The sequence below is a fragment of the Hordeum vulgare genome, chromosome 3H (genome assembly GCF_904849725.1).
Source record: "Hordeum vulgare subsp. vulgare chromosome 3H, MorexV3_pseudomolecules_assembly, whole genome shotgun sequence".
NCBI classification, from domain to species: domain Eukaryota; kingdom Viridiplantae; phylum Streptophyta; class Magnoliopsida; order Poales; family Poaceae; genus Hordeum; species Hordeum vulgare.
Genome location: NC_058520.1, coordinates 104,418,659 through 104,445,954, shown reverse-complemented (window position 1 = coordinate 104,445,954; position 27,296 = coordinate 104,418,659). Strand labels below are relative to the sequence as shown.

The 27,296-nt window shown below is 47.9% G+C and overlaps 1 protein-coding gene across 1 annotated transcript; it reads right to left on the bottom strand.

Moving 5' to 3' along the window:
- Positions 1-2,883: 2,883 nt before the first annotated feature.
- LOC123441545 (protein trichome birefringence-like 38) lies at positions 2,884-26,372 on the bottom strand. The gene is made up of 5 exons (XM_045117933.1): positions 26,157-26,372; positions 5,458-6,144; positions 4,080-4,255; positions 3,813-3,971; positions 2,884-3,473 (listed from the first exon to the last, which is right to left on the bottom strand). The coding sequence occupies exons 1-5, from the start codon at positions 26,370-26,372 to the stop codon at positions 3,170-3,172; spliced, it is 1,542 nt and encodes a 513-aa protein (XP_044973868.1). The 3' UTR covers positions 2,884-3,169.
- Between the last annotated feature and the right edge of the window lie 924 nt (positions 26,373-27,296).

Below are 27,296 nucleotides of genomic sequence, written 5' to 3'. Positions count from 1 at the left end.
CCTTTTTTCCTTTTTCTCTTTGATTTCCTATCTCCTGCGCATAGGGCTTGTTGGGCTGGCCCACCAGCCCACTAAGGGCTGGTGCGGCACCCCTAGGGCCTATGGGCTTCCCTGGGTGGGTTGGCCCCCTCCCGGTGAACATCTAGAACCCATTCGTCACTCCCGGTACATTCCCGGTAATGCCCGAAAACCTTCCGGCAATCAAATGAGGTCATCCTATATATCAATCTTCGTCTCCGGACTATTGTGGAAACCCTCGTGATGTCCGTGATCTCATACAGGACTCCGAACAACATTCGGTAGCAACACATATAACTCAACTATACTAAAACATCGCCGAACCTTAAGTGTGCAGACCTTGCGGGTTCGAGAACTATGCAGACATGCCCCGAGGTACTCCTCGGTCAATATCCAATAGCGGGACTTGGATTCCCATATTGGATCCTACATATTCTCCGAATAACTTATCGGATGAACCTCAGTGTCAAGTATTCATATAATCCCGTATGTCATTCCCTTTGTCCTTCGGTATGTTACTTGCCCGAGATTCGATCCTCGGTATCCGCATACCTATTTCAATCTCGTTACCGGCAAGTCTCTTTACTCGTTCCGTAATACAAGATACCGTGACTTACACTTAGTCACATTTCTTGCAAGGCTTGTGTGTGATGTTGTATTACCGAGTGGGCCCCAAGATACCTCTCCGTCACACGGAGTGACAAATCCCAGTCTTGATCCATACTAACTCATTGGACACCTTCGGAGATACCTGTAGAACACCTTTATAGTCACCCAGTTACGTTGCGACGTTTGATGCACACAAAGTATTCCTCCGGTGCCAGTGAGTTATATGATCTCATGGTTATAGGAACAAATACTTGACACGCAGAAAACAATAGCAATAAAACGACATGATCTACGTTCATAGTTTGGGTCTTGTCCATCACATGATTCTCCTAATGATGTGATCCCGTTATCAAGTGACAACACTTGCCTATGGCCAGGAAACCTTGACCATCTTTGATCAACGAACTAGTCAACTAGAGGTTCACTAGGGACAGTGTGTTGTCTATGTATCCACACATGTATTTGAGTTTCCAATCAATACAATTCTAGCATGGATAATAAACGATTATTATGAACAAGTAAATATAATAATAACTAATTTATTATTGGCTCTAGGGCATATTTCCAACAATCATATCCTCATTTTGGCGCGAGGGCCTCGACATGGATAGAAACGCATCTCGTCGTTTTGCAAGAATGGATATCGTTATAAATACATGTACTGAAAAGATGAGTATATGAAATTGGCTTACACTCGTCACAAGCTACATCAAGATCACAATAGTACAATAATATACAATCATCATGTAGAAGAGCAGACTCCGATTACGGACGAAAACAAATGATAAAAGAACGACGTCCATCTTTGCTGTCCGAGGCTGTCAGCCTGAAAGCCATCCTAGATTAATGATGAAGAAGAAGAAACTCCAAATAGAACAATCAGCGCGCTCACATCAAAGTATTGCTTTACCTGTACCTACAACTGGTGTTGTAGTAATCTGTGAGCCACGGGGACTTAGCAATTTCATTTCCAAAGGTATCAAGACTAGCAAAACTTAATGGATGAGGTATGGTTAAGTGGTGAGGCTGCAGCAAGTGACAAACAATTTATTTGATGTGACTAACTTACGAGTACAAGAATAAGAGAGGGATGATCTACGCACATCGGATGTGAACTAATGATGATCAACTGAATGATCCTGAACACCTACTTACTCCACACATAACCCCACCTTGTCCATTTCCGGACATGGAACTCACGAAAAGAGACAGTCACGGTTACGCATACAATTTATATATTTTATTTACTTCAAATTTTCAAGAACCGGATGTCAAACAAAATTTCCACGTTGCCACATAATCGTGGGCACGGCTTTCCGAAAGATTTAACCCTGCAAGGATGCTCCAACTAGTCCATCATAAATTACTAAAAGCCGCATAGAAAGCCTCGACCACGAAACTTGTTTTCTTAGAAAAGGAGGTCAAATTTTTAGAAAAGGAGGTCAAACCACCGGCCTCTGCATCAATCGATGCATGCGGCCATCTTATTAATTATTCCACAAAGGTCTAACAAGAGTATACATCAATTCATCCAAAGCCACCACTCACACCTACAACTCGATAATATGGAGTGCTCTCACTCCACATATCTAAGACGGGTGTTGTTTCCAATCCATCCACATAACGTATCAGGGAACAACATCCGGTGCAGCACACCTAAAACGCACACCTCACGCACACGTTTTACCAGTCACCATCATCCTCGAACGAGTCACCCATCTTCAGGAAAGAGATCCGCATCATCCTTGCCAGTCCAATCACCCGTCGACGCCACCACGGCGCCCAACGGCGCCACCGCCCTGCGCTCAACCGTCCGGCTGCGAAGACTCCGGGAGATCTGCCATGCGTAGCACCTGCCAACCAGGCATGACTCAGCGTAGCACCTGTCGGCCAGGCATGACTTGACAGCTCCACCGAATTTCCGTGCAAGACGAAGCCGCTCCACCTCCTGCCTCAGTCCACCAGCGCTGCTCCACGAACGATGCTCCCAAGAGAGAAACGGCACCGCAGTACCGCCATCGTCTGATCTGAAAGACCAGATCCTAGGGTTTTCCTCGAAGCAGAGCCCACCACCAACAACCGTTCAGGACCCACACAGTGCCCACCACCACTTCAGGAAGGTCACGACGTCAAGGACGCCGCCGCCGCCCACCGGAGTTAGGATTTTCACCCGTGATCTCCTCGGATTCCTTAGTGAAAAAAAACCTCAACTCTGAGATAACCCAAAGCATCACCGAAATCCCAATGCACAAGATATCCCGAATCACGGATGAGCTTACGGCTAACATTCCAAATGCACATGAGGTGCCGGAGCTCCCCGCTTTAAATCTTATATATATATATATTTATAAGTACAAATCACTTAACAATCACGCCCTCCTTGACTATTGGCACCATGCTATATCTATTTTTGTTTCAACTGTGATAATCCTCTATGCCTTTGTTGCAGCAAAAAGAAAGTATCTTCCCAATCCTATAAACCAATGCGCTATCTTCAAATATGGTCTGATTGTTGACCTATTCTACACACATCCGAACGAATTTAACCATCTTGGCCGGTGAGCGCAGCGTAGAAAAGGATGTTCCAGGTGTCCGGCAGGCCGGCGATGCACCAGTGGGTGCAGTCCTGGCCGAAGACGCCGCCGTACTTGCCGGGGTGGGCGTCCTTCCTCAGCTGCGACATGTAGGTGAAGTCCAGCAGGTACACCGGCTTCGCCATGTTTGCGAGGGCGTTTCTGATGACCGCCTGCTGCGGGATCGGGCCGCCGGGATACGGCCCCGTGCTGTTCAGCAGCTCCGTCTCCCCCATGCACGATCTCCTCGGCGAGGCGCCCCATTCTTGCCCCCTGCACCATTGCAGTCACATAGAAACGTTACAGAATTACACCCTCAAATGCTATGATGCCATCAGAGATAGATAGATAGATATGGATGCGACAGGAGCGTGTGAAATTTATTTTCAGGACAAGTTGGTGTGGCTGTGGTTCGGTGGTTCAATGGTAGCAGTCAAGGGCCAAGGCACGGCCCCCCTGTCCCGAACAGCACAGTTGTCTGTCTTTTTTTGTGTGTGCAAGGGGGAGAAGAGGATCCATGAGATGTGGGCTACATAGTGCGCACATGGCTTCGAAGGATTCACTTGGCAAAATCATCGAGATTGTGGAGTAACAAGGTACAAGGCAGATTACCTGTAGTGAGAGGGAGAGATGCCCTGGAAGAAGACTTTGGTGCTGGTCTGCACGAGGTTGGCGTCCACCCATCCGGCCCAGGTGTTGAGCGCCTTGGTGAAGGCCGCCGTCCGGTCCATGTCCTTCATCACCTGGCTTCCCTCCTGCATATAGTCCCAGCTGCAGCAACGACACACACGCGCGCCGTGCGAGTTCAGAGTTGAGTCAGTCATAACCTGCCTGAAAAAACGCAGCCCGGAGAAACAGACGACGCAATGCCGGTCTTACGGTTGATCCTTGCCGGAGCGCGGCCACCAGTGCCAGGAGTCGAAGACGAGCACGTCGGCGCCGAGCCAGTTGCGGCCCTCGTCGATCTTGTCGAGCTTGAGCACGCGGCCGGCCTTCTCGCTCACGATGTCCACCAGGTAGTGCGACAGGTAGTACACCAGCGTCACATTGTAGTCCTGCGTGCAGCACACCGTCAGCTTCAGCCTTCAGCTAGCGAGGCAACGATCAATCCCAAGCACCGTGCGTGCGTGCAGCAGTAGAGCAAGCGCAATAAGAGAACCGCACAGGACGGACAACCGTCCGGCACAGCTAGAACTTCTCATCAGTAGCCTATACTAATAAGCATGTTAACAATGTATAAAAACAGCAGCACGATCACCACCGAACTGCACGTGCGTCTCCTTAACTCCTTGTGTGTGTCGGCGCTCAATGACGCCAACCAAGAGCCCAGATCATGTTGTACTCGTCGAAGCTGGCCACCAGCAAAAGGCCAACAAGGTACACTGTGAGATCAAATTTTCTGGCCCTGACGATCTGACACAGGCACGCAAAACGCGTAGCAGCAGCAACAGGGCAAGCAACAAGAACAGGTGATGGACTCAAGTGAACAGAGTCAGTCGTAGCGCAATATAGAATCATGGAAATGGGGGGAGCACCCACCACGAGCATGTCACGCTAGGTCTCTACTGAACAGGGTTAAGCCATAGTAGATCGCACCACCCCAACAGCACCAGCACCGGCAAGCACACGGCAGTGAGCAGACAGCCCATTCAGGCCAGCTCACTTTGGGGCACTTGCCATGCCCGGCTCATTTAGATTACGTTCAGATTCTGTTCTTATTCAATAGTGAGCTAGGAAAGACATGGGAAGAAACCGCATGTTAAGCAGAGAGAATAATTTGCCGCGAGAGAAGAAGAAAAAAGGACAAGACAGCAGAGTAAAAAGAAGGAAGAGAAACAGAGAGAGAATATAATCTGGCTTGGACAGAAAAAACAGAGAAAAGAAGAAACGAAAAGAAGAGCACATGCGGCAAGCCACCGTCAGCAAGTGCAGACATTCGCACGTTACCAACAAAGTCGAGACGAGACGAGACGAAACGACCTCACGGCGACCCGAATTTGGTTAGCCGTTTTCCAGTCCTGTTGACTTGCGTATCGCCATGCAGCGCACCACGAAATGTATGCGGTCCAGCCGTCGGGCCGCAGCGCACCCGATCGACGCGGGGCGGCTCATCACCTCATCATGCCCGCATCACATCGCATCGCCCATGCCCCAACTCCACCCGCCAACTTTTTTACCGGACAATCTTACTCGCAAGAAAGGAAACCGACGAGCACAGAGAAGGAAGGAAGGAAGGAAGGCGTCGATCGGCACATACATCGAACGTGACGGTGGTCGCCGGGTCGACCCTCCCGGAGCGCGGCGAGACGGTGGCCCGGGCGTCGGGCGCCGCGGCGTGGATCATGCACAGGAGCGACTCGTACTGGTTCAGCGCCAGCGAGTCGCCCACGAACATCACCTTCTTGCCGCCCCACATCCTCAGCAGCGCCGCCCCGTCGAACCTGGGCGGGGAGCAGGGCGGGCTGGGCTGCCACCGGTACTTGAGGAACTGCGTGTCGGGGCGGCCGAACCGGCGGCAGTCGAACTCGCCGCGGACGAAGGGGCAGCTCGCCGAGTCGTAGAGCGGGTACGACTCGTCGGCCACCCAGGTGCCGGCGAACATGTCGCACGAGCCGGAGGACAAAGACGCCGGCCGGTGCTGGTTCTTCCGGGAGATGGTCAGCGCCGCCGCCGCGGTGCACGCCGCCAGGAGCAGCGCCACGATGGACGCGGCGGTCACCGTGCGGCGCTTCATGTCGATCGCTCCTCCTGCCGGCCGAGGAGGAGGCGGGCGATGAGGGCGCGCCGGGGAGGTTCTTGTGACGGCCGAGGAGTGGGAAGCGTGAAGGAGAGGGAGGGTATATGTAGGTGGAAGCGGAAGGCATCCGGGCAGTGCTGGCAGATACGTACGCTCGTTAATGGTAGGTGCTGCTGTTTTTCCATGGATGGATCGACGGACGGACCACTAATGGCGTGGATGGATGCTACTAATACGTTTTGGTTGCAATACCTAACTATGAGTCTTGGTTTAACCATAGATAGAGGCAGTGCCAGTTTGGTTCATCGAGTAACGCTAGTTTTGGCCTAGTGCAAATGCCATTGATAAGCCTAGTGCAAATGCCATTTGTAACGTTGCAAACAGAGAGATAAACAAGGTAAGTATTAAATGGGTACATATCCTTTCATTTCCAGATTCTTGCCTTGCCAAACCAACCAGCTTGCTGCCATTTTGAATCCAAGACTCAAAGATGAAGGGATGGCAGATGGCACAAACAAAACGGAACGGTATAAACTCGACGTATCGGGTGGGGGGAAATCTTAGGCCGACGAATGTAATCATCCTCTCTTCCCACACGTTATTCCAAGTTTCGTCCGTCTCAAAACTGTTCACAGTCCATCATTCCTTAATCCTGACCAAGATGGAGATTCGTTCCCTTTCTCCCAAGGACAAATAATACTAATAGTACTGTATGCGCTTTATCTGAAAGTCACCTTTCACTGCTCATGCTTTATCTATCCTTGATTCCTTGGTCCTGCCTCGAGATGCAACTGTCAGCCGCTCCATCGCTGGAAATTAAAGGAGCAAACAAGATTAGGTGACAGATGAGCATGAGAATCCAGGCACAGACCACCTAGATGGAGAACATGCAGACCGTCAGGTCAGCAGTGGGAAGCGCGCAAGGGGAATCGACATGTTCATCTCGATCCGATGCAGCAGCAGTTCGACCACGTGCGTGCAAACTGTACGGCATGTTCATGTCAGATCACGAAATTATCGGTCGATGATACGCTCTGCTGTCTCGGTTCGTACAATACAAATACGTATACGTATGGTCCCACAAGGCCAGAACGCAGAGGGTTGTTAACTAACGAACGAAAACTTGCATCACAAGCGTTAATTAACACCCTTTCCAGTATGAAATAACCCAAGGGGTCTACATGCTGTTAGAACTTAGAAGCTTCAGAAAAAGCCGGTTCCACTAATTAGTTGCCAAGTACAAAGCGATGGAGTGATTCCAACACAGAAACATCGTTGCGTGTGACTTTGATTCCGGCCGCACGGGACAAGGTAACTTCTGGTCGCACTCCCTTCACATCGATTTGACAGTAGCTCGTTCGTAACTGTCGGACAATCACGGGCGCAATCAAGCATCAATCGGCTGTGCTGCAGCCGTGGAGCGAAACGAAATACCAATCGGTTATGCTCATGCTCATGCTGGGGGCGCGGATTCTGCATATTTTTAGGACATTAGCCGGTAATTAGCTTTCGATGTAGTACTCTACTTGCCTTTGGGGCAAAGGTCTTAGACTGGACGCCTCGAACCGCATAATATTCATGCACATAATCATGGCGGGCAATCTCGTGCTACTTGATTAGCGGCAGCAGCTACTACTACTTAACCTTCTTTCAGCGATGGTTCAGCTAACGGTTCGTGCGGTGCGCTAAGCAGGCGGAGCTTCGAGTGGTCACCCAAGGCCGAACACACCGGCGTTCAGAGCTGTCTCGTTCGTCCAAAGTAGGAGTGGAGTGGACGTTTCTGCGTACATCCATTTTCAGTAGGGCATAGGGCCCATATGTTGCACACCATCTACCTATCTATCTCGGCCGTGCCCACATATGTGGGCCGACTTTGCGTTGAAGCCGTGTGTCCAAGAATCGTTTCTTTTCAGCTGGACCGATGGCGCCAACCTTGTCATCATCAATCGATCGGAGGTTCTCCCTCAACAAAAAAAACCTATCGATCGGAGGGGCCACGGCACTCATCAGGTTTAGCTGTTTTAAACATATTACAGTTGATGACGTTCATATATACGAACATACATTCATTTTATTAATAAGAAAGTTAACTTTCTGTCGACAGGGATTTTGCAAAAGATCCACATTGTTTGGATGTTGTATGTTTCGAATCCAACAACGTGTTAATGTCCTAACTAATCATTCATTTTTTTTCTACTCGCTAATAGCGTCCATGAACAGAGAAAATGCATGCAGAGCACGCGTTGATCACCATTCCATGCATGCATGCAAACTAATAGACAAAAAGAATGACATGAACAAAAGATTCTTCATATTTCAAAGCTTTAAAACGTTTTGTAGATTAAACAATCGCTCGGATTCAAAATCCATTTTCACATAAAAAAATCGCCTCGACCGTATCTTCGAAACTAGATCACATGTTGGTATGTTTCGATGATTTTTTTCTGATCAAAAGTTACCACATCTTGACTACATAAATTATCATGCGTGCAATACGTAACTTATCATGGTCTTTACGCTAACAACTCGTTTGGTACCTAGGCTTTCATTTCATTTGGTGAAAATGAAATGAAAACACATTCCAGCATATATTTCATTTGGTGGGATTTGGTTTCCAACTCCAAATTTCATGTTTGGCTGCCATATGGATTTCCGAAATGAAATGAATGTTATATGTTGTTTGGCTGACAGTTTAAATTACAAATAATCAACATGCACATTTCAGTCTGTACATCAAGCACATTTACATTATGTTTTTTCATAATGATCAAGATAAAAAGGAAATGATCAAGATAAAAAGGATATGAACAATATCAGTTTCACGCATTCAAATATGTCAAAATATATTCATCTCAAGTGCAGACAAGAATAGTGACAAGATCTCCTAAGGATCATTAAAGGCTAAAACTTGTGTTTGTCAAAAACCAAGATCTTCGTGTTGGGAAACGTCGCATTGAAAACAAAAAATTTCCTACGCGCACGAAGACCTATCATGATGATGTCCATCTACGAGAGGGGATTTCCGATCTACGTACCCTTGTAGATCGCACAACAGAAGCGTTAAGAAACGCGGTTGATGTAGTGGAACGTCCTCACGTCCCTCGATCCGTCCCGCGAACCGTCCCACGAACCGTCCCGCGATCCGTCCCACGATCCGCTCCGATCTAGTGCCGAACGGACGGCACCTCCGCTCCGATCTCGTGGCTAGTCAACTTGCATTTTTAAATAATTTTGACAACTTGATTTCTCGCACACGAGTCCACTAACACCACAACAATACACCATCGTGGAATCATTCCGTCTCCATACGTAAATGCCGTCCGCGACACTCACGCTTATCTTGACAATTTTATGAGTAGCCATTTAAGTTATCTATGAACAACATACGTCTCCAAGTAGTCCATATCCGCGGACGCGGCTATTCGAATAGATCATAACCCTGCAGGGGTGTACTTCGTCACACACGCTCTCGCCACTTATCGCCATGTGCACGTCATGCACCTCGGCAACCTTCAAGCGGAAGCCCAGCGAGGGAGTCGGCCACGACCGTTAACCACACTAGTACCTAGTCCAGGTTTATCGCCTATCTGAGAGTAACCCGTATGGAAGTCCGGCCGAGGTTTCCGCCACGGCCTCAAACGATGTGCGCAGGGTTCCCAAGCCCACCATCCGGGTGCCACTTGGTACACCGTGCCACTGCCTACCGCATCACAACCCACCTCTCAGGTCAGCACCATGCACGGCCTCCAGCATGACTATAAACACCAGAAACTACTTGCAACTCCTGGACCGAGTACTAAGCGATTAATAAGTCGAGAGGGTCAATTAAGTATCCCAACGTGTGGTAGTATCTAGTCTTGGATTACATACACGGAACTCAGTTCCTAAGGACGGTTCCAATGAAACAACCCGCCATGTACTCCTACACAGCCTTTCACCGGTACCTTTACCAAATCAGGTTCAACAGACAACCTTTGCTTACCGAACACATTCTCACAATTCTGTTCATCTCCCAGATGACATACCATACACAACTCTAAGCATAGCATGCATAGCAGGATAAGGCACATCATGGCTCAAGCAACTACCAGGTATGCTAGGTTGCAAGGTTCAGCTATTTACTGTGACAAGGATAGGTCATGCAAAGGAAGTGGGTTCAACTAACGTGGCAAAAGCATTTGAAGCATTTCATCCTAATGCAATAAGTAAGTGCAGGAGCAAGAACATGGGATTTATCGGGATGATCAAAATGGTTGCTTGCCTTGTTGCTCAGAGGAGTGACAATATCCGCCAGACGGATATTCGGTGGAATCCGGGGGAGCGGAGCCAACCGAAAGGAATGACAACAACCAATATCAAACATATGCAATCAAGATGATGCATGAGCATGCCATGAGAATGTAATATGGTAAACTATTATAGCTAACATGTATTAGGTTTGAAGTTGAATTGAATCAAATTCAAATACCACTTCAAACGAGGTATTCTCGGATACCATTTTAATTGATTCGACCTGATGCTCAGATCAACTTGATGTTAACATGCATGGGATGACATGTTAGGTTGCTGGTTTGTAATTAGGACAGTGTTTGATCATGTCATTTATAGTGAAATTTAAATAATTTCTAAATTCCATCTACAAAGTAATTATAAGAATTAACTTATTCATTAATCTACATGTTTGGGTTCCATAACATTTTCAAACATGTTTGAAAATGACATATTCAGATTCCTTGAATTTTTTTGATACTTTTTCATATATAAATTATTTTCATTGGAGTTACAGATTAATTTCTATGAATTTTAGAAGTTTTAAACATTTCTGGAATTATTTTTATACTGGAAAACCCCTTTATTGCGTCAGCCTGACATGAGCAGGTCAACTGACCTGATCAGGTCAAACCTGACAGGGGGGACCCACTGGTCAGTGTCTCAGGGGCTAATCCCGCGCTGACCAGCCCCTAACTGAGCTTGACTTGGCCTTGGGCCCACTGTCAGTGAGTGTTTAGGCTTTAAACTTCTGGGTTAGGCTGGCCACGTCGGCCCCCACCAGAATATGGCCGGCGGCGACCACGGGCGCGGCGGAGGGCTCGCCGGAGAGAGCTAAACGGCGCTACGGCCGTCGGTTTTGGGCGCAGAATAGTGCTACGGGCAGCTAGTGAAACGCCGCATCTAAAGGGACTAGAGCTGGACCCGGTGGTCACCGGAGTTCACGCCGGCGACGAGGTCAGCGACGGCTGCGGCTCGGGCATCGACGGAAGTGCCGATGCAGGGGACTAGAGAGCTGGGAGAGAGGCCCTACGCCATCTACAGAGCTCGAGGAGCACATTCCTGAGCTCGGCCTTGCGAGCTGAGTACCACAACGACGGCAATGACATGGCCGGCGACGAGGTCCTTCGGGCTCCGGCGGCTAACGTGGTTAACAGAGGGGGAAAGCCTCGGGAAGAGGGGGAATAGGAAGAGGAGCTCACGGCGGATCTTGTGAGGCTGCCGGCAGGGTCGGGGAGGACGAGGAGACGACGGATCGACGACGACCGGAGCTTCGGGGGGAGAGAGATCCGAGAGGGGGAAAGGGGATCGAGCTTAGGGGAGAGGATAGAGCCATGGGGAGGAGGATAAGAAGGCGCAGGCGTCGTGCTGGCGCTCCTGGAGGCCTCCAGCAGCGGGCAGGCAGGCAGGAGGTGGCCGGGCTCGGCCGCCGTGCTCATCTTCTCCCGTGCCTACTGGCAGGAGGAGGAAGATGACCGGGGAGCCCCTGGTGGGCTGGGCCGGCAACAGGTAAGGCCTTTCCTCTTCCTTTCTCTTTTCTTTTCTGTTTTGTTTCTGTTTTGACAACTATTTGTTTGCTATTTATTTCAGCTCCCAAAATAGTTTGTAAAAACTATTTTGAACACACCAAAATATTAGTTGGAATGTATCCAATCATTCCTAAAGTTTTCAACATTTTTGAAAATTTAAAGTTTCTGATTTCAAATTTTAAACTTGGAACCAGTAGCTTTTTGCATTTATTTAAAATGCTTAAAGTATCAAGAAAATGGTTTTCTTCAATGCTTATTTACTTCCATGAATTATCAGAAAGATTGAACTTTTCTTGAGGCCATTTTGGGTTCATTGATTTTAACTAGTTTGAATTTTCCTTTATTTTGAGAAGTGGCTAGGGTTTTAGAATTTTCCTTCACCACTTGCTTTGTTCTTGTAGAAAAATTTCCTAGATGCAATGCAAAGAAAACATGAGCACAAAGCTAACTTGATTAAGGTGTCAGGGATGTGACAACTCACCCCCACTCAAAAGAATCTCGTCCCGAGATTTAGAAGTCGTCGGGAATAACGCATGATACTCAAGTCGGAGACGATCCTCTCTTTCCCAAGTTGCCTCCTTTTCAGAATGATTTGACCATTGAACTTTAAGAAACTTGAGGTTTCGACGTCGAGTGGTACGCTCAGCTTGATCAAGAATACGCACGGGGTATTCTCGGTATGAAAGGTTATCCTGGAGATCAAGCGTTTCGTGGTCCACTTCACGGATAGGATCCGAAAAGCAACGCCTGAGTTGCGAGACGTGCAAGACATCATGAACCTTGGAAAGATGCGAAGGAAGTTCCAACTGGTAGGCAACTTCTCCTCGTTTGGCAAGAATGCGAAAAGGACCAATGTAACGAGGAGCCAACTTGCCCTTGATGCCGAATCGATGGGTACCCTTCAAAGGTGTAACCCAAAGGTAAGCCTTCTCGTCAACTTCAAAGGTCACAACCTTTTGATGACGATCATATTGGCTCTTTTGACGAGACTGGGCTGTTTTCAACTTTTCACGAATAATGAGAACCTGCTCTTCTGCATCCTGGATCATATCCGGGCCAAAGAGTTGCCTCTCTCCGGTTTCTGACCAATTAAGAGGTGTTCGACATCTTCGTCCATAGAGAACTTCAAAAGGAGCTTTGCCCAAGCTTGATTGATAACTATTGTTATAAGCGAATTCGGCGAATGGAAGGAACTTCTCCCAATTCATACCGAATGATATAACACAAGCTCAGAGCATATCTTCTAGGATTTGATTCACTCTTTCTACTTGACCACTTGATTGGGGATGGAAAACAGTGCTAAAAGACAAGTGAGCCCCATGGCATTCTGAAAACTTTCCCACAAGCGAGAAGTAAAGATACTCCCACGGTCCGAGTTAATCTCCAGGGGAACACCATGAAGAGACACTATTCGAGAGATATATAACTCTGCTAGCTGGCTAGCTGTTATACTCTCACGAACGGGAAGAAAATGAGCTACTTTGGAAAGACGGTCAATGACCACAAAGATAGCATTATTTCCTTTCTTGGTCTTGGGAAATCCGGTAATGAAATCCATGCTAACTTTATCCCATTTCCATTCAGGAATAGCTAGAGGTTGAAGGGTGCCAACATGCGTTTGATGTTCTGCCTTAACTCGACGACAAACGTCGCAGTTAGGAACGAACTCAGCAATTTCTCTCTTCATCCTAGTCCACCAGAACCTCTGGCGTAGGTCCTGATACATCTTAGTACTACCGGGATGAATCGTGAGAGGAGAATCATGAGCCTCCTTAAGGATCAATTGCCGCAGACGTTTGCTCTTGGGAACCACTAAACGGTTCTGAAAGAACACAACACCTTTCTCATTGATGGAGAAATCCCTAGCATTACCGCTAGCAATATTCTCCTTGATCCGGGATATACCCTTATCATAAGCCTGCAAGGCTATGATTTGATCCCTAAGAGTAGGCTTCGCCACCAGGGTAGAAAGGAATCCTTGAGGAACAATATGAAGATTCAACTTCCGAAATTCCTCATAGAGATGTGGTTGACCTTGTTGTAGCATCAAATTGTTACAATAAGATTTACGACTTAGTGCATCGGCCATAACATTGGCCTTCCCCGGGGTGTAAGTTATCCCTAAGTCGTAATCTGAGATCAACTCAACCCACCGTCTTTGCCTGAGATTCAAATCCGGCTGGGTGAAGATATATTTCAGACTTTGGTGATCAGTGAATATTTCGCAACGGTTACCCAGAAGGTAATGTCGCCAGGTTTTTAGTGCATGGACCACAGCTGCAAGCTCAAGGTCATGTGTGGGATAATTATCCTCATGTGGACGCAACTGTCGAGATGCGTATGCGAGCACATGACGATCTTGCATGAGAATGCAACCTAATCCTTGTCGCGAGGCGTCGCAATAGATAACAAAGTCCTTAGAAAAATCTGGTGGTAGCAACACAGGTGCGGAAGTCAGGCGTCTTTTCAGTTCCTGAAAACTATGCTCACACTGTGGTGTCCACTCAAACTTTTTATCCTTCTTGAGGAGTTCAGTTAGAGGCTTTGCAACCTTGGAGAAATTCTCGACAAAGCGGCGACAATAGCTCGCTAGACCAAGAAAACTCCTAACTTGCTTAACCGATTCAGGTTGAGTCCAATCAAGGACAGCTTGAACTCTCTCGGGATTGACAACAATACCCTTACCAGAGATTACGTGACCTAGATAGGTCACTTCTGGTAACCAAAATTCACATTTTGAAAACTTGGCATAAAGGCGATGCTCTCGAAGTTTCATCAATACTAGCCTTAGATGCTCGGCATGTTCTTGTTCGTTTTTCGAGTAGATGAAAATATCATCGAGGTATACCACGACGAATTTATCCAAATACTCCATGAAGATTGAATTCATCAAACGAGAGAAGGTGGCTGGGGCATTGGTTAAACCGAAGGACATGACGGTGTACTCGTATTGGCCATAACGAGTAACAGAAGCTGTTTTTGGAATGTCCCCGTTCTTGATCTTGATTTGATGGTATCCCAACCTCAAATCCATTTTGGAGAAGACTGAGGACCCAGCGAGCTGATCGTACATGTCGTTGATCCTGGGGAGAGGATACTTGTTCTTGATGGTGACCAGATTAACTGGTCGGTAATCTACAACCATCCGATCCGTTCCGTCTTTCTTCTTGACGAAGAGGACGGGGCAAGCCCAAGGAGAAGAGCTAGGGCGAATGAAACCTTTATTGAAGGCCTCATCTAGTTGCTTCTTAAGTTCGGCTAGCTCCAGGGGTGCCATCTTATATGGTCTTCTGGCTATTGGGACAGTTCCCGGAACAAGATCTATCACAAACTCTACATCTCTGTCAGGTGGAATTCCTGGCAGTTCCTCTGGAAAGACATCCGGAAAGTCACGAACTACCGGAATGTCTTCAAGTTCTGGAAGAGGGTTGGCATTTAGGGAATAAAGTTGGCATTTGGCAACTCGAGTAGAGACATTTACTATCTCACCCGAGGGATGGGTAAGCTGGACATTTCTAGAATGAGTATCAATCTTGGCATAGTGAGCTGACATCCAGTCCATACCCAAGATGATATTAATATCCGAAGATTTCAAGGCTATCAATGAGGCTAGAAAAACTAGCCTATCTACTAGAATTTCATTGTCATAGGTTATCCTAGAGGTTTGCCAGTTACTACCAGGAGTTTGGACAACCAATGGAATTGGCATATCACAAAAAGACATGTTATGCAACTGTGCATAACTTTCTGAAATGAAGGAATGAGAAGACCCAGTGTCAAAGAGAATAGACGCTGGGTGATGATTAACAAGAAGCATACCCAGTATGACGTCGGGATCCTCTGCAGCTTCTTCTGCTGACACATAGTTCACATGGCCACGTGCAGGAGTTGGCTTCACATAGTAAGCTTTGCCCGACTTGCCTTGCCCGACGGACTTTCGGGTTGCTTGGCACCCACATTTTGAGGACACTCACGGGAATAGTGCCCTGGTTCTCCACACTTGTGGCATATCACTTGGTTGGCACGTGGTGCAGCATTGCTAGCTGGACCACCATAAGTTTTTGCTGGAGGGTTGGTCTGATTCGTCTGAGGCGCCACGTAGGATGGCCTCGGAGTGTATCTTGGCGGCAGAGAACTGTTCGGAACCCAGAGCCTGCATTTTGGGAACGCGGAACCAGAAGACGAGCCAAAGTCACGGGAGTGCTTCCTTGTGGCTTCAAAGTCAGTATGACCAGTCTCGGCACTGATCGCCTTGTTGACCAGGGCTTGAAAGCTTGCACACTCGTGGAGGCGCAGATCACGATGAAGCTCAGGGCTCAGACCCTTACTGAATCTTGCTTGCTTCTTGGCGTCAGTAGACACCTCCTCTGTTGCATAGCGGGCGAGGTTACCGAACTCGCGGCTATAGGCATCCACGGTCATCTTGTCATGAGTGAAGGCACAAAACTCCTCTCTCCTTCTGTCCATCAAGCCCTCTGGAATATGGTGCAGACGAAAGGCTGCACTGAAGTCTGCCCATGTGGCTGCTGGTTCAGCAGGACGCATAGCTTCAAAGTTCTCCCACCATAGATTGGCGGGTCCTTCCAGGAAATACGCCGCAAAGGTCACCTTGTCGGCCTCAGAAACATTCGCAGAGCGAATCTTGCGTGAGATGCTGCACAACCAGTCATCAGCGTCGAGGGGATCGACGGAGTGATGAAACTTTGGAGGATTCAGCTTCACAAAGTCGTTGAGGGACACTGCAGCATTCCTAGGCTGACGAGCCGTATTCTGCTCAATACGCTCTAACAGTCGGTTGGTCTCCCTTTTGTTTCTCTCTGCCTCAAGCATAACTTCCGCCAGAGAGGGCGGGTGAGGCAGGTCTTCCTCCGACGCTTGACTACCCTCGCCTTGCTCATGAGCAAGGGCACGGTTCAACCCGGTGAACACCATCCTGACAAACAAACTCACAGCTTAGACCAATATCATATCAATACTAGCTATGGATTGAGAATGTACTAAACACACGGAATGCGGAAATGAATATCCGAACAACATGGTAACAAGCAACTGCTATATATACACCATGGTTCATACACACCCTTACATAGTTCAGTACAACCTTATCCGGAGAGCAAACTACTGAAATTATGAAACTACTCATCAGAGGCTTACAAGATTCCTGTACATTATTTATCTAGGCCTCCGGAATTCATTTCACATCACAGGCATACTTCACAAGTCACGCAGGACTGTGAACGTACGGCTACTACCAGACTATCCTTCCGCTCATAGCTCAGGCATCCGCATAGAACATCTCATAGAGATTACCTCCATGACCTGGAAGCTCAACCTGCGGATCAGGAAACACTCTAGCCTGAGATCCCTGGGATCCATAAGGACACGGATGTGGCCTTGGTCCCCTGACTGGTGGTAAGAGGGGGCCCCGAAGAGGGGTGACTCCTCCTATAGCTGGCCAGTCAACGTGGGCCGAAAGATGGGTCCTAACAGGGTTCATCATATCCATATCTCCATACCCTGTCTGGACTACCGGTGCCAGCAGCGTCAAAGCCGTCCACAGACGGGCACGGGTAGCATAAAGCTCCATGCGGAGAGCACGAGCATCCGTGTCTCTGTTCTCTAGCATCTCAACAGTGGACTGCAGTAGTGGATCCTCCATAGAAGAATCAAAATAGACTCCACTGAGGTATCCCTCTTCACCAGGCTGAGAGGCCGGAACATAGCAGAACTCTGAATTCTGCAGCAGTGCATGTCTCGCTCTCATAATGGCCAGCATTGAATAGGCAACATCTTGTACTGCCATGTCAACAGTGACTCCCAACCCATAGGACCAATGGATTGGCTCCTCAGCTCCAGGGTAGTCTGGAAATACCCTAACAGTGCAGATATACTGGCTCTGGTTGAAGTCTCGGTACTGTTCCTCCACTGTGTACTCGGGGTACCAGTGGTAACCGCACACCGACATCACCCTGACCAGCATGGCCGTATGACCCGGCACATCAATGCACCTGGTCAGACGTACCACCTGACGAGAAGGACGGCCAGGCATCTGTAAATAGAGAGTAATGCGAAAGCATTAGAGCTCCGAATGCAAAATTGGGTAGCATAACGGCTGTAAATGCTCAATTTTTTTTGAGACAACCCAAAATGGAATAGCGTAACCACTCAACTATCAAGTTCAACTCTCTGATCATCAAACTTACTTCCTTTTTCCTAGGAATGAAAGAAACCCAAGTATCTCTTGACCCGTAGTCCTATAATCTACCGATCAGAAACACGAGCCTAGAAGAAGATGAGTAACCTTGTCCTTAATTCCCACAGAAAAGACGAGGATGACCAGAATAGAATAACTTGAGGAGAGAACAAGAGTCTTACGTTCCCTTCCACAAACAATTCCCTTATATCTAACTAAAGCAATTCTAGACTCAACTTCAACCAGTTTGGCTTAGTAATCCTACATTCAGTCAGGCTCTAATACCAACGCTGTCGGGACCCCGATCCTAAGCCATAGGAATCCAGCCTGTAACACATCACATCCCTTTGCGATCTCACACACGGTTAACCCCACGGCTGCAGCCTTACCTTAGCCGGGACCGTTTGCGTCTTTTGACTCACGCATGCAATTGTGTCGCTAGCATTCCAATGTCAAAGAACCCGGATCGACAAGTCTAGTCATAAACCAAAGTGGCAGTACCGCACAGGAACATGCATACATGACCCAACAAAGCAGGTGTCGGTCACCAGCAAATGTAGACGAGTCGTAGCAAGCTACAAGGACTCCATTACATCGCGGACATTTCCCCAAAGGGGACAGACACAGCAGCTAAGAAGGACACATGCCAGTCAACCAATGTGTTCGGAGCAGTAGCGAGCTACCATGGCTCGTTGGATCACAAAGGGGCATTTCCTTGTAAGGAGTGCTACTAAAGTTCACGGCTAGGTAATTGAACCCCATACATATCAAGTATGACACACGCACGCATGGCATACCGATATGTATAGATACATCGATGGCATCACAACATAACCATAAACATACAAGCTTTATCTAAGAGGCTCGGAAGAGCCACACACATACACTACAGGAATCACCTTCTTTGCCGTCTGCCATCACAGACGGCAAAGACAATATCCCTGACGGCAAAGACAATACCACAGACGGCAAAGATTGTCACGGCCGACAAAATTTCCGCGTCAGCCTACGACGGCATAGGACCTTCTCTGCTGTCTGCCCGCGTAAGGCGGACGACAAAGCTCTTTGCCGCCAGCTTTCCTCAGGAGCTGTCGGCAAAGCTCTTGAGACGGCAGCCGACACGCGTTGCCTCCGTTAGGGGTTAACGGAGCCTTTGCCGTCTGCCTCCCCGTCAATCTTTGCCTTATGCCTCCCCGTCCATCTTTGCCGTCTGCCTTCTCCTCCCCTCCCCTCCCCCTCCATCTTTGTCGTCTGCCTCCACGTCCATCTTTGCCATCTGCCGGGTCCTCCCCTCCCCCCTCTCTCCACTCTTTGCCGTCTGCCTCCTCCTCTATTCCCTCTTCTTTGCCGTCTGCCCCTGGAGGCTGACGTCAAAGAGACTATATGGCCAGCTGCTACTGCCCAGATTGCACAGCTGGGCGCCACGTGGCACCTTTGCCGTCGGTCAGCTGACGGCAAAGGCCTTTGCCGTCAGCTGGCAGACGGCAAAGAGCCTATATTGTCACATTTTTGTTTCTTTTTTCTATTTCACAGCACATATACATATAATTCATAGCACATATATGATAAATAGGTCACAACACATATATGATATACATATAAAGCTCATCAATGCCATTTGTTCATCAACGTACATCACATATATCAAAAGAACCAACACATACAAAGTTTCATCCATATATACATACATATAGTTGCACATATATTGTTCATCCATATATACATATACATATAGTTCCACATTGTTCATCAACTCAAATAAAAATGGAAACTAAAGCACTCCAACGTCAGCTTCCATGCATGTAGTACATCCAATCTGCAAAATGGGAATAAGAAAGTCAGAAGAAGAAGAACAACAACATATATATGACAAATAAGATAAATTGAAGAAGAAAGAGAAGAAGCAAGAAGAGAACAAGGAGAAGAAAAACAAGAAGGAGGAGGAGGAGGAGGAGGAGGAGGAGGAGGGGAAGGGGAAGGAGAAGGAGAAGGAGGAGGAGAAGAAGAAAAAAGAAGAGAAGAAGAAGGAGAAGAAGCAGGAGAAGAAGGAGAGAAGAAGAAGGAGAAGAAGGAGGGCTCCTTCTCCTTCTTCTCCTCCTTCTCCTTCTTCTTCTCTTCTTCTCCTCCTCCTTCTTCTTCTTGTCCTTCTCCTTCTCTTCTTCTTCTTCTTCTTCTTCTTCTTCTTCTTCTTCTTCTTCTTCTTCTTCTTCTTCTTCCTTCTCCTTCTTTTTGAGCTAAATGGGCTAATTATGTCATTTTAGAGGAAAACAAGCTAAGTATATAATATTCATGAGCTAACCAAGGTTCTTATGCCATTTTGAGCTTATTATGGTATTTTTGGAGCTAAATGGGCTAATTATGTCATTGTTGGGTTAATTAAAGCAAGGATAATATGAAAGAGGAGAAGAAAGAGGAGGAGGAGGAGAAGAAGAAGAAATCAAGAAGAAGGAGGAGGAGGAGGAGAAGGAGGAGGAGGAGAAGGACTAGAAGGTCCTTGGCCTCCTCCTCCTCCTCCTCCTCCTTCTCCTTCTTCTCTTCGTCTTCTTCTCTTCTTCTTCTTCTATCTTTTCATTTTGCCTATTTCTTCTCCTCTTCTCCTCTTGTTGGAGCTAAATTACCTAATTATGTCTTTTTTGAGCTAAATGTTCCAATTATGTCATTTTAGTGGAAAACAAGCTAAGTATATAATATTCATGAGCTAACCAAGGTTCTTGTGCCATTTTGAGCTTATTATGGTATTTTGGAGATAAATGGGCTAATTATGTCATTGTTGGGTTAATTAAAGCAAGGATAATATGAAAGAGGAGAAGAAAGAGGAGGAGGAGGAGAAGAAGAAGAAATCAAGAAGGAGGAGGAGGAGGAGGAGAAGGAGGAGGAGGAGAAGGATAGAAGGTCCTTGGCCTTCTCCTCCTCCTCCTCCTCCTCCTCCTCCTTCTCCTTCTTCTCTTCTTCTTCTTCTTCTTCTTCTTCTTCTTCTTCTTCTTCTTCTTCTTCTTTCTTTTCATTTTGCCTATTTCTTCTCCTATTCTCCTCTTGTTGGAGATAAATTACCTAATTATGTCTTTTTTGAGCTAAATGGGCTAATTATCCCATTTTAGAGGAAAACAAGCTAAGTATATAATATTAATGAGCTAACCAAGGTTCTTATGCCATTTTGAGCTTATTATGGTATTTTGGAGCTAAATGGACTAATTATGTCATTGTTGGGGAAATTAAAGCAAGGATAATATGAAAGAGGAGAAGAAAGAGGGGGAGGAGGAGAAGAAGAAGAAATCAAGGAGGAGAAGGAGGAGAAGGAGGAGGAGGAGAAGGACTAGAAGGTCCTTGGCCTTCTCCTCCTTCTCCTCCTCCTCCTCCTCCTCCTCCTCCTCCTTCTCCTCCTTCTCCTTCTTCTGTTCTTCTTCTTCTTTCTTTTCATTTTTCCTATTTCTTCTCCTCTTGTTGGAGATAAATTACCTAATTATGTCTTCTTGGAGCTAAACGGGCTAATTATCTCATTTTAAAGGAAAACAAGCTAAGTTTGGAGGAGAAACTTACCGTAGTGGTCATCAAGGAGGAGAAACACCACGGTTGCTCGCGCCGGCTTCGTTTGGAGACGGTTGCCCTGGAGAAGGGTCGTGCGATGCCGCTCCGGAGTTATTCTGCAGAAAAGATATTTTGCAATGTCTCAGTTAGCATGATGACACTCAATTATTAATACTAGTTTATAATGAAACTCACCGTGCCAATCGAAGAGAAGACGGGCATCGGCGGAGGGACTTGACCGCTCTTCTCGCACAGACCGTGAAGAGTGGGTCGTATTAGTTAGTATTGAAACAGTCATTGCACACATGATTTGGCTAATGTGAAAAAAAACATACCACAAAAAGCTCGTACAGGGCCCGTTGACCCGCCTCATTCCGGGCCCTCTCCTCCTCAAGCAATCGTGTCGTGGTCTTGTCCCTCTCATCAAGAGCGGCCTGAAGAGCAGTCTGGCTTGCCAATCTCTCTTTCTCAAGAGCAGCCTGGTTTGCCGCTCTCTCTTTCTAAAGAGCAGCCTGAAAAACCATTCCTCGTTACCACAGTAATGATCTATGGTGACACACATAATGAAATGGATGAAAGTGTTCTTAGTCCGTACAACTAACCTCGATGGCAAGTTCGACTGGCCGTGGACGAGGCGTTATCTCAGGACATCTGCTCGACTGGCGCGCCTTGATCTCCGGAAGAGTGAGTAGACAACGTATTATCCCATATCCAATGGCTATCGAGCCATGGGGCCTCCCGCCACCAGATATCATCACCAGCTCTGGATCCAAAGGTTCCTGGCTAGGGTTAAAGTCATCCCCTTTCGTAGCCTTCTCCACGTCCCCGTATGCCACGAGCTTCTGGTGGGATGGTATGTTGGTGAAGTTACCGGGATCATCCAGGTCAGACTCAGAGAATGCCTTCGCCTTCTTGTACGAGGCAGTATGGGCCATGCCATAAAGGTCGTACAAGTGTGGCATCTCAGTCTTATTGTGATGCGCCTAAAAGAGAGGAACAAAATATTAGCATCAAGAATGAATTGCATGAATCATGAAGCAAATCACATACCCAGTTTCGTCCAAACTGAAGTAAGTTGGCGCTGCCTTGATGGTGTGGCACACCAACCATTTGGCTACGCTGATCCTTCGCATTCTCGTGGACGGCTCACCAGCTGCCTGTGCACCACTCATCAACCAACGCCTCCCAACAATCCATCTTATCCGCACACCCTCTCGGGGGCACCTGTAAGTTATTAGAAAGAATTTTCAGCGCTACGCCTATGAATGAAATCAAGAAAACTACGTAGAAGGACTTAAGAATAGGTAATTACCTTCATGTATTGCTCCTTCTTCAGAAACTTTCCGCGGCAATCCTTCTTCTCCTTCTTAATACCACGCTGGCGTAGTAATCTCGAATAGCCTGCGGCCGAGCCTCGTGGCGCAAGTTCTGTAGTAACCACCTACACTCGACCTCGAGAACCCTGGCCGCCTCCTCCTCATATCCATCCTCACACCTATAGAAGGCCTGCAATCAAACGTGAAAACACCGATTAGTACAATAATTAGGTATATTGTTAATTTTAGATTCTGTAAAAGGATAATTTACCCAAAAGCTCTTGATCACCATCTCGGCCCTCGTGTGGCACAAGACACCATCTATAATCTCCTCCGGCGGGGCCTGCGCAGCCTGGTAGTGCTCCCAAGTAAATCCTAGTGTAGGAACCTGACCCTCACCAGGCAACGTGACAAACCCCGGGAAATTTGTCCGGCAAAGCACACCAAGGACGGAGTTCGGCCTGCGGACTCCAAGAGGGTGTACCCATCCCCTGCAGTATGGTAAGGTGTGACACCCTCGATTTAATCGTACGCTAACCATACACGCAAATGCGTACGATCAAACCCAAGGACTCACGGGAGGATATCACAACACAACTCTAGACACAATTGAAAATAACATCAGCTTCATATTACAAGCCAGGGGCCTCGAGGGCTAGAATACGAAAGCTCGATAAACACACGAGTCAGCGGAAGCAACAAATATCTGCGTACAGACATAAAATATGGGGTGCCTTAGAGAAGGCTAGCACAAAAGATACAACGATCGAACGAGGCGAGGCCTCCTGCCTGGGAACCTCCTAACTACTCCTGATCATCAGCGGCCTCCACGTAGTAGTAGGCACCGTCGGGGTAGCAGTCGTCGGCGGCGGGGACCTCCATCTCCTGGGCTCCATCATCTGGTCGCAGCAAACAGATCAAGGGGACAAGGGGGGAGCAAAGCAGCGGTGAGTACTCATCCAAAGTACTCGCAAGTCTTACATCAGAACTATTCTAATTATGCATCAGTATCAAAGAAGGGGGGGTTATATGTGGACTGACTGCGGCAATGCGAGAATAGAGAGAGAAGGCCTAGTCCTATCAAAGACTAGCATCTTCAGGGGCTTGCAGCAATAGACGAGAGTAGAACAGGGGTAAAACATAAATAGTCATATTGTTACAGCAATATTAAAGTGAGGTCACGCCTAAAGATCCTCCCTCGACTCCCTACGAGGAAGCAATCCCGAGGCAACCTAATTCCAGTTAAGTAACAATTGTAGTTGTAAAAGATCGGGGCACAACTCCAAGTCGTCCTGTAACCGTGGACACGGCTATCCGAATAGTTAATTTTCATCCCTGCAGGGGTGCACCACATGTCCCGTCACGCTCGATAACACTCTGGCCGGACATACTTTTCTGGGTCCTGTCCGGCCTCGGAATATCGACACGTCGCAGCCCCACCTAAGACTAATCAGAGAGGCCAGCCCGCCGGTCTAACTCCTAAGCACAAAGGGTTCGTGGGCCCAGTTCCCCTTCACGCTCCTGCACGTGGCGTGGGCGGCCGACGTCAGTCCTAGCATCCCTTAATCACAAGCGCGATGCATCTCGGGACCACTCGGGCACGCGCCGCTACATTGCTGGCATCTGAAAAGCTTCGGCTGATACCGCGACGCCGAGTACCCATAATTCTTCCCGCGTAGCCGGTTAGTGCGAAAAGGTCTCCGACCAACCCAGATCAAATACCCAAATCCATTAGCATTTTAATTAGGCCATCAACACAGTCTCACGGGAATCCACCCGTCTTACAACTAATCACCAAAGATCCCAGTAACATGGTCGAGTAACTGTGTGGTTGTAACATCGGGGGGAATCCGAGGTATCACCCTCGTTGGATTCCGAACGATGTACCCGTCAAGGTGGGCTTAGAGGAATCACCCTCGGGGGTCCCACACTTGAGGGGTTGCACGACAGAGGCGTCGTCGGGAATGGTGAAAGAGGAATCACCCTCGATAACCACGACCGACTAGCTATACTACGGAGATATCATCAGGAGTACTTAGCGAGGTGTCACCCTCGGTACTCGATAGTATCTCTGTAGAGTCGTACAACTAAGGGGGGGGGTGTATGTGATGTGTCGGGTCTGGCTCGTCGATGAGGGATCGAGATTTGAAAACAAGCGGGGCAACTGAACTACGGGGTCAGAGGGGATGACTGCTCCACCTATACTAAGCAGATTAAAGTATAGGACTGAAAGTAGCAGTTCATCAAAAATAGGCTATGCATCAGATATAGGAGCTAACTACAACAGTAGCAAAATACTAATGCAAGCAGTAGGAAGAAAGACATAGGCGATATAGGAATGATCAAGGGGGGGTTTGCTTGCCTTGCTGCTCTGCGGCAAAGGACTGATCGGCAGGGTCGTAGATGTACCCGGCAGCAACGTCAGCCTTGGAGTCTACCGGTAAGAAGAGTGGGAAGAAACAATAAATAATAGCACTGATGCAACACAAAGCATGACATGACAAGATGCAGGCTAGACATGAGCTAACGCAGCAACATCCGTCATAGACGGGTCGGAAGAATATCTGACGATATTTTCCGGGTCTCGGGCTACTACCGGTTATACTGGAAACGATGGAAAAGTTCCATGTTTGCTATGCTAGGGACGCGTGACAGACGAACGAGCCGTGTATCCGGGTTCGTCTCGTTTTGCTGTTCAACTTTCATGTTGAAAAAAATTTGATCTGACTTACGGATTATTTAATATTAATTTTTAAAGTTTTATTTAATAATTAGGAATTAAAAACAGATTTAATTATTTTAATAAAATCCTATTATAACATCATCGCGATGTCATGTTGACATCAACAGTTGACTGGTCAACTGACCTGCGGGTCCCGAACGTCATAGGCACAAGTTTTATTTAAGATTAAATATTAATTAATCAGATTAATTTAGTGGGGGAACCACGTGTCATACTCTTATTCTGCTAATTAATTAATTTAACTAGTATATCTATTTATTTATTTAATAAAAACATTAACATTATTTTTATTATTATTATCTTTAGGGACATGGGCCCCGCATGTCATCGGGACAACGAGCACACAAACACTACACGCACACACATACACAACACACAAACTCACACATCCAGTAATATCTATTATACCTATATACATGCATAAATTCATACATACATAATTTTTTATATACATACAAATGCATTTTATTATTAACTTTCTCTCCTCTGCATCTCTCTGTACAACTCTCCCTGCTCCTCTCTCAACAAAGAGGAGGAAGGTGACAACCTCATCTCCGCCTGCACGACCCTAACGGCGTCGGAATGCGGCGACGTTCGTCGGAATGGATCCGAAGGGCAGAGAGGAGAAGAGGGGTTGTTCTCACCGAGCCCGTAGAGGTGCAAAGCGGGCTCGAGGGAGGGCGATGGCCGACGTGGTGTTGCAGCCCGGCGAGGCCGATCCGGCGGTGGGGCGGTGTAGTGGAGGCGGGGCGGCCTGGCAAGGAGCAGGCACCGGAGGGAGCTCGGTCGGCGGTGCAGGGGCCGGCCGGCGCAATCTTCGGCCCGGGGCGAGCGGAGGGAGGCCGAGGCGGGGCCGCCATGGCCGGCGAGGCGGAGGGCCGAGGTGGTCGGGGCTCCTGCCGGCGGGGTGGAGGCCGAGGGGGGGGGGGGCTCGCCGGCGGGAGGAGGAGGCCGTGAGGGGGGGGGGGGCGCCGGGGGAGGAGGAGGGTCGTGGGGGGAGAGGGGCTCTGGTGCAGATGGTCTCGTGAGAGAGAGGGAGACCAGGGCGAGTGGGGGGTAGGTGGCGATCTGGGGGAGGGAACGAGAGGGAGAGAACGAGGGACGTGGGGGGGGAGGAACCGGGACGGTTGGTGGGAGTGGGGGGTTGGCGGCGGGAGGGGAGGAGGTGGAGAGGAGGGCTGGTGGGGAGCGAGGGTCTCGCCAGGGGGAGTGCTAGGGTTCCCAGCGGGACTGATGGGTGGCCTCGCCGGCTGGGCCACTAGGCCCAGTTGGGCCAGGTGGGGGGGGGTTCGGTTGTTTGCCTTTTTTTTATCATTTGTTTTTCTTTCTTTTACTTTCTGACATTCTATCATTATTATTTTCTTATATATTTATATCTTTCTGTTCTAACTATATAGGACTTTTAATACAATTAAAAATGTCCGATTCGTTTTTATAACATATTAGGGAATTTCAACAACTCTCCCGACATTTTTACTTAACATCACGAAACGTTTCTTGTTCAACTTTATTCGTAAATTTTGAACTCGACTGGTTTTTCGACTAACACGAGGTCCACGATAGAATTTATGATGACGTGGCTTCACTAGCGTGGGATTACTATCGCTTGACTACAGGAGTTACTGTAGCACCAATCCAAGGATGTCACAACTCTCCCCCACTAACAAGAATTCTCGTCCCGAGAATTAAGGGGTAGAAGGCAAGAGTTCAAGGTATTCATCACGAAGATGATTCTCGCGTTCCCAAGTGGCTTCAGCTCTAGAATGATTTGACCACTGCACCTT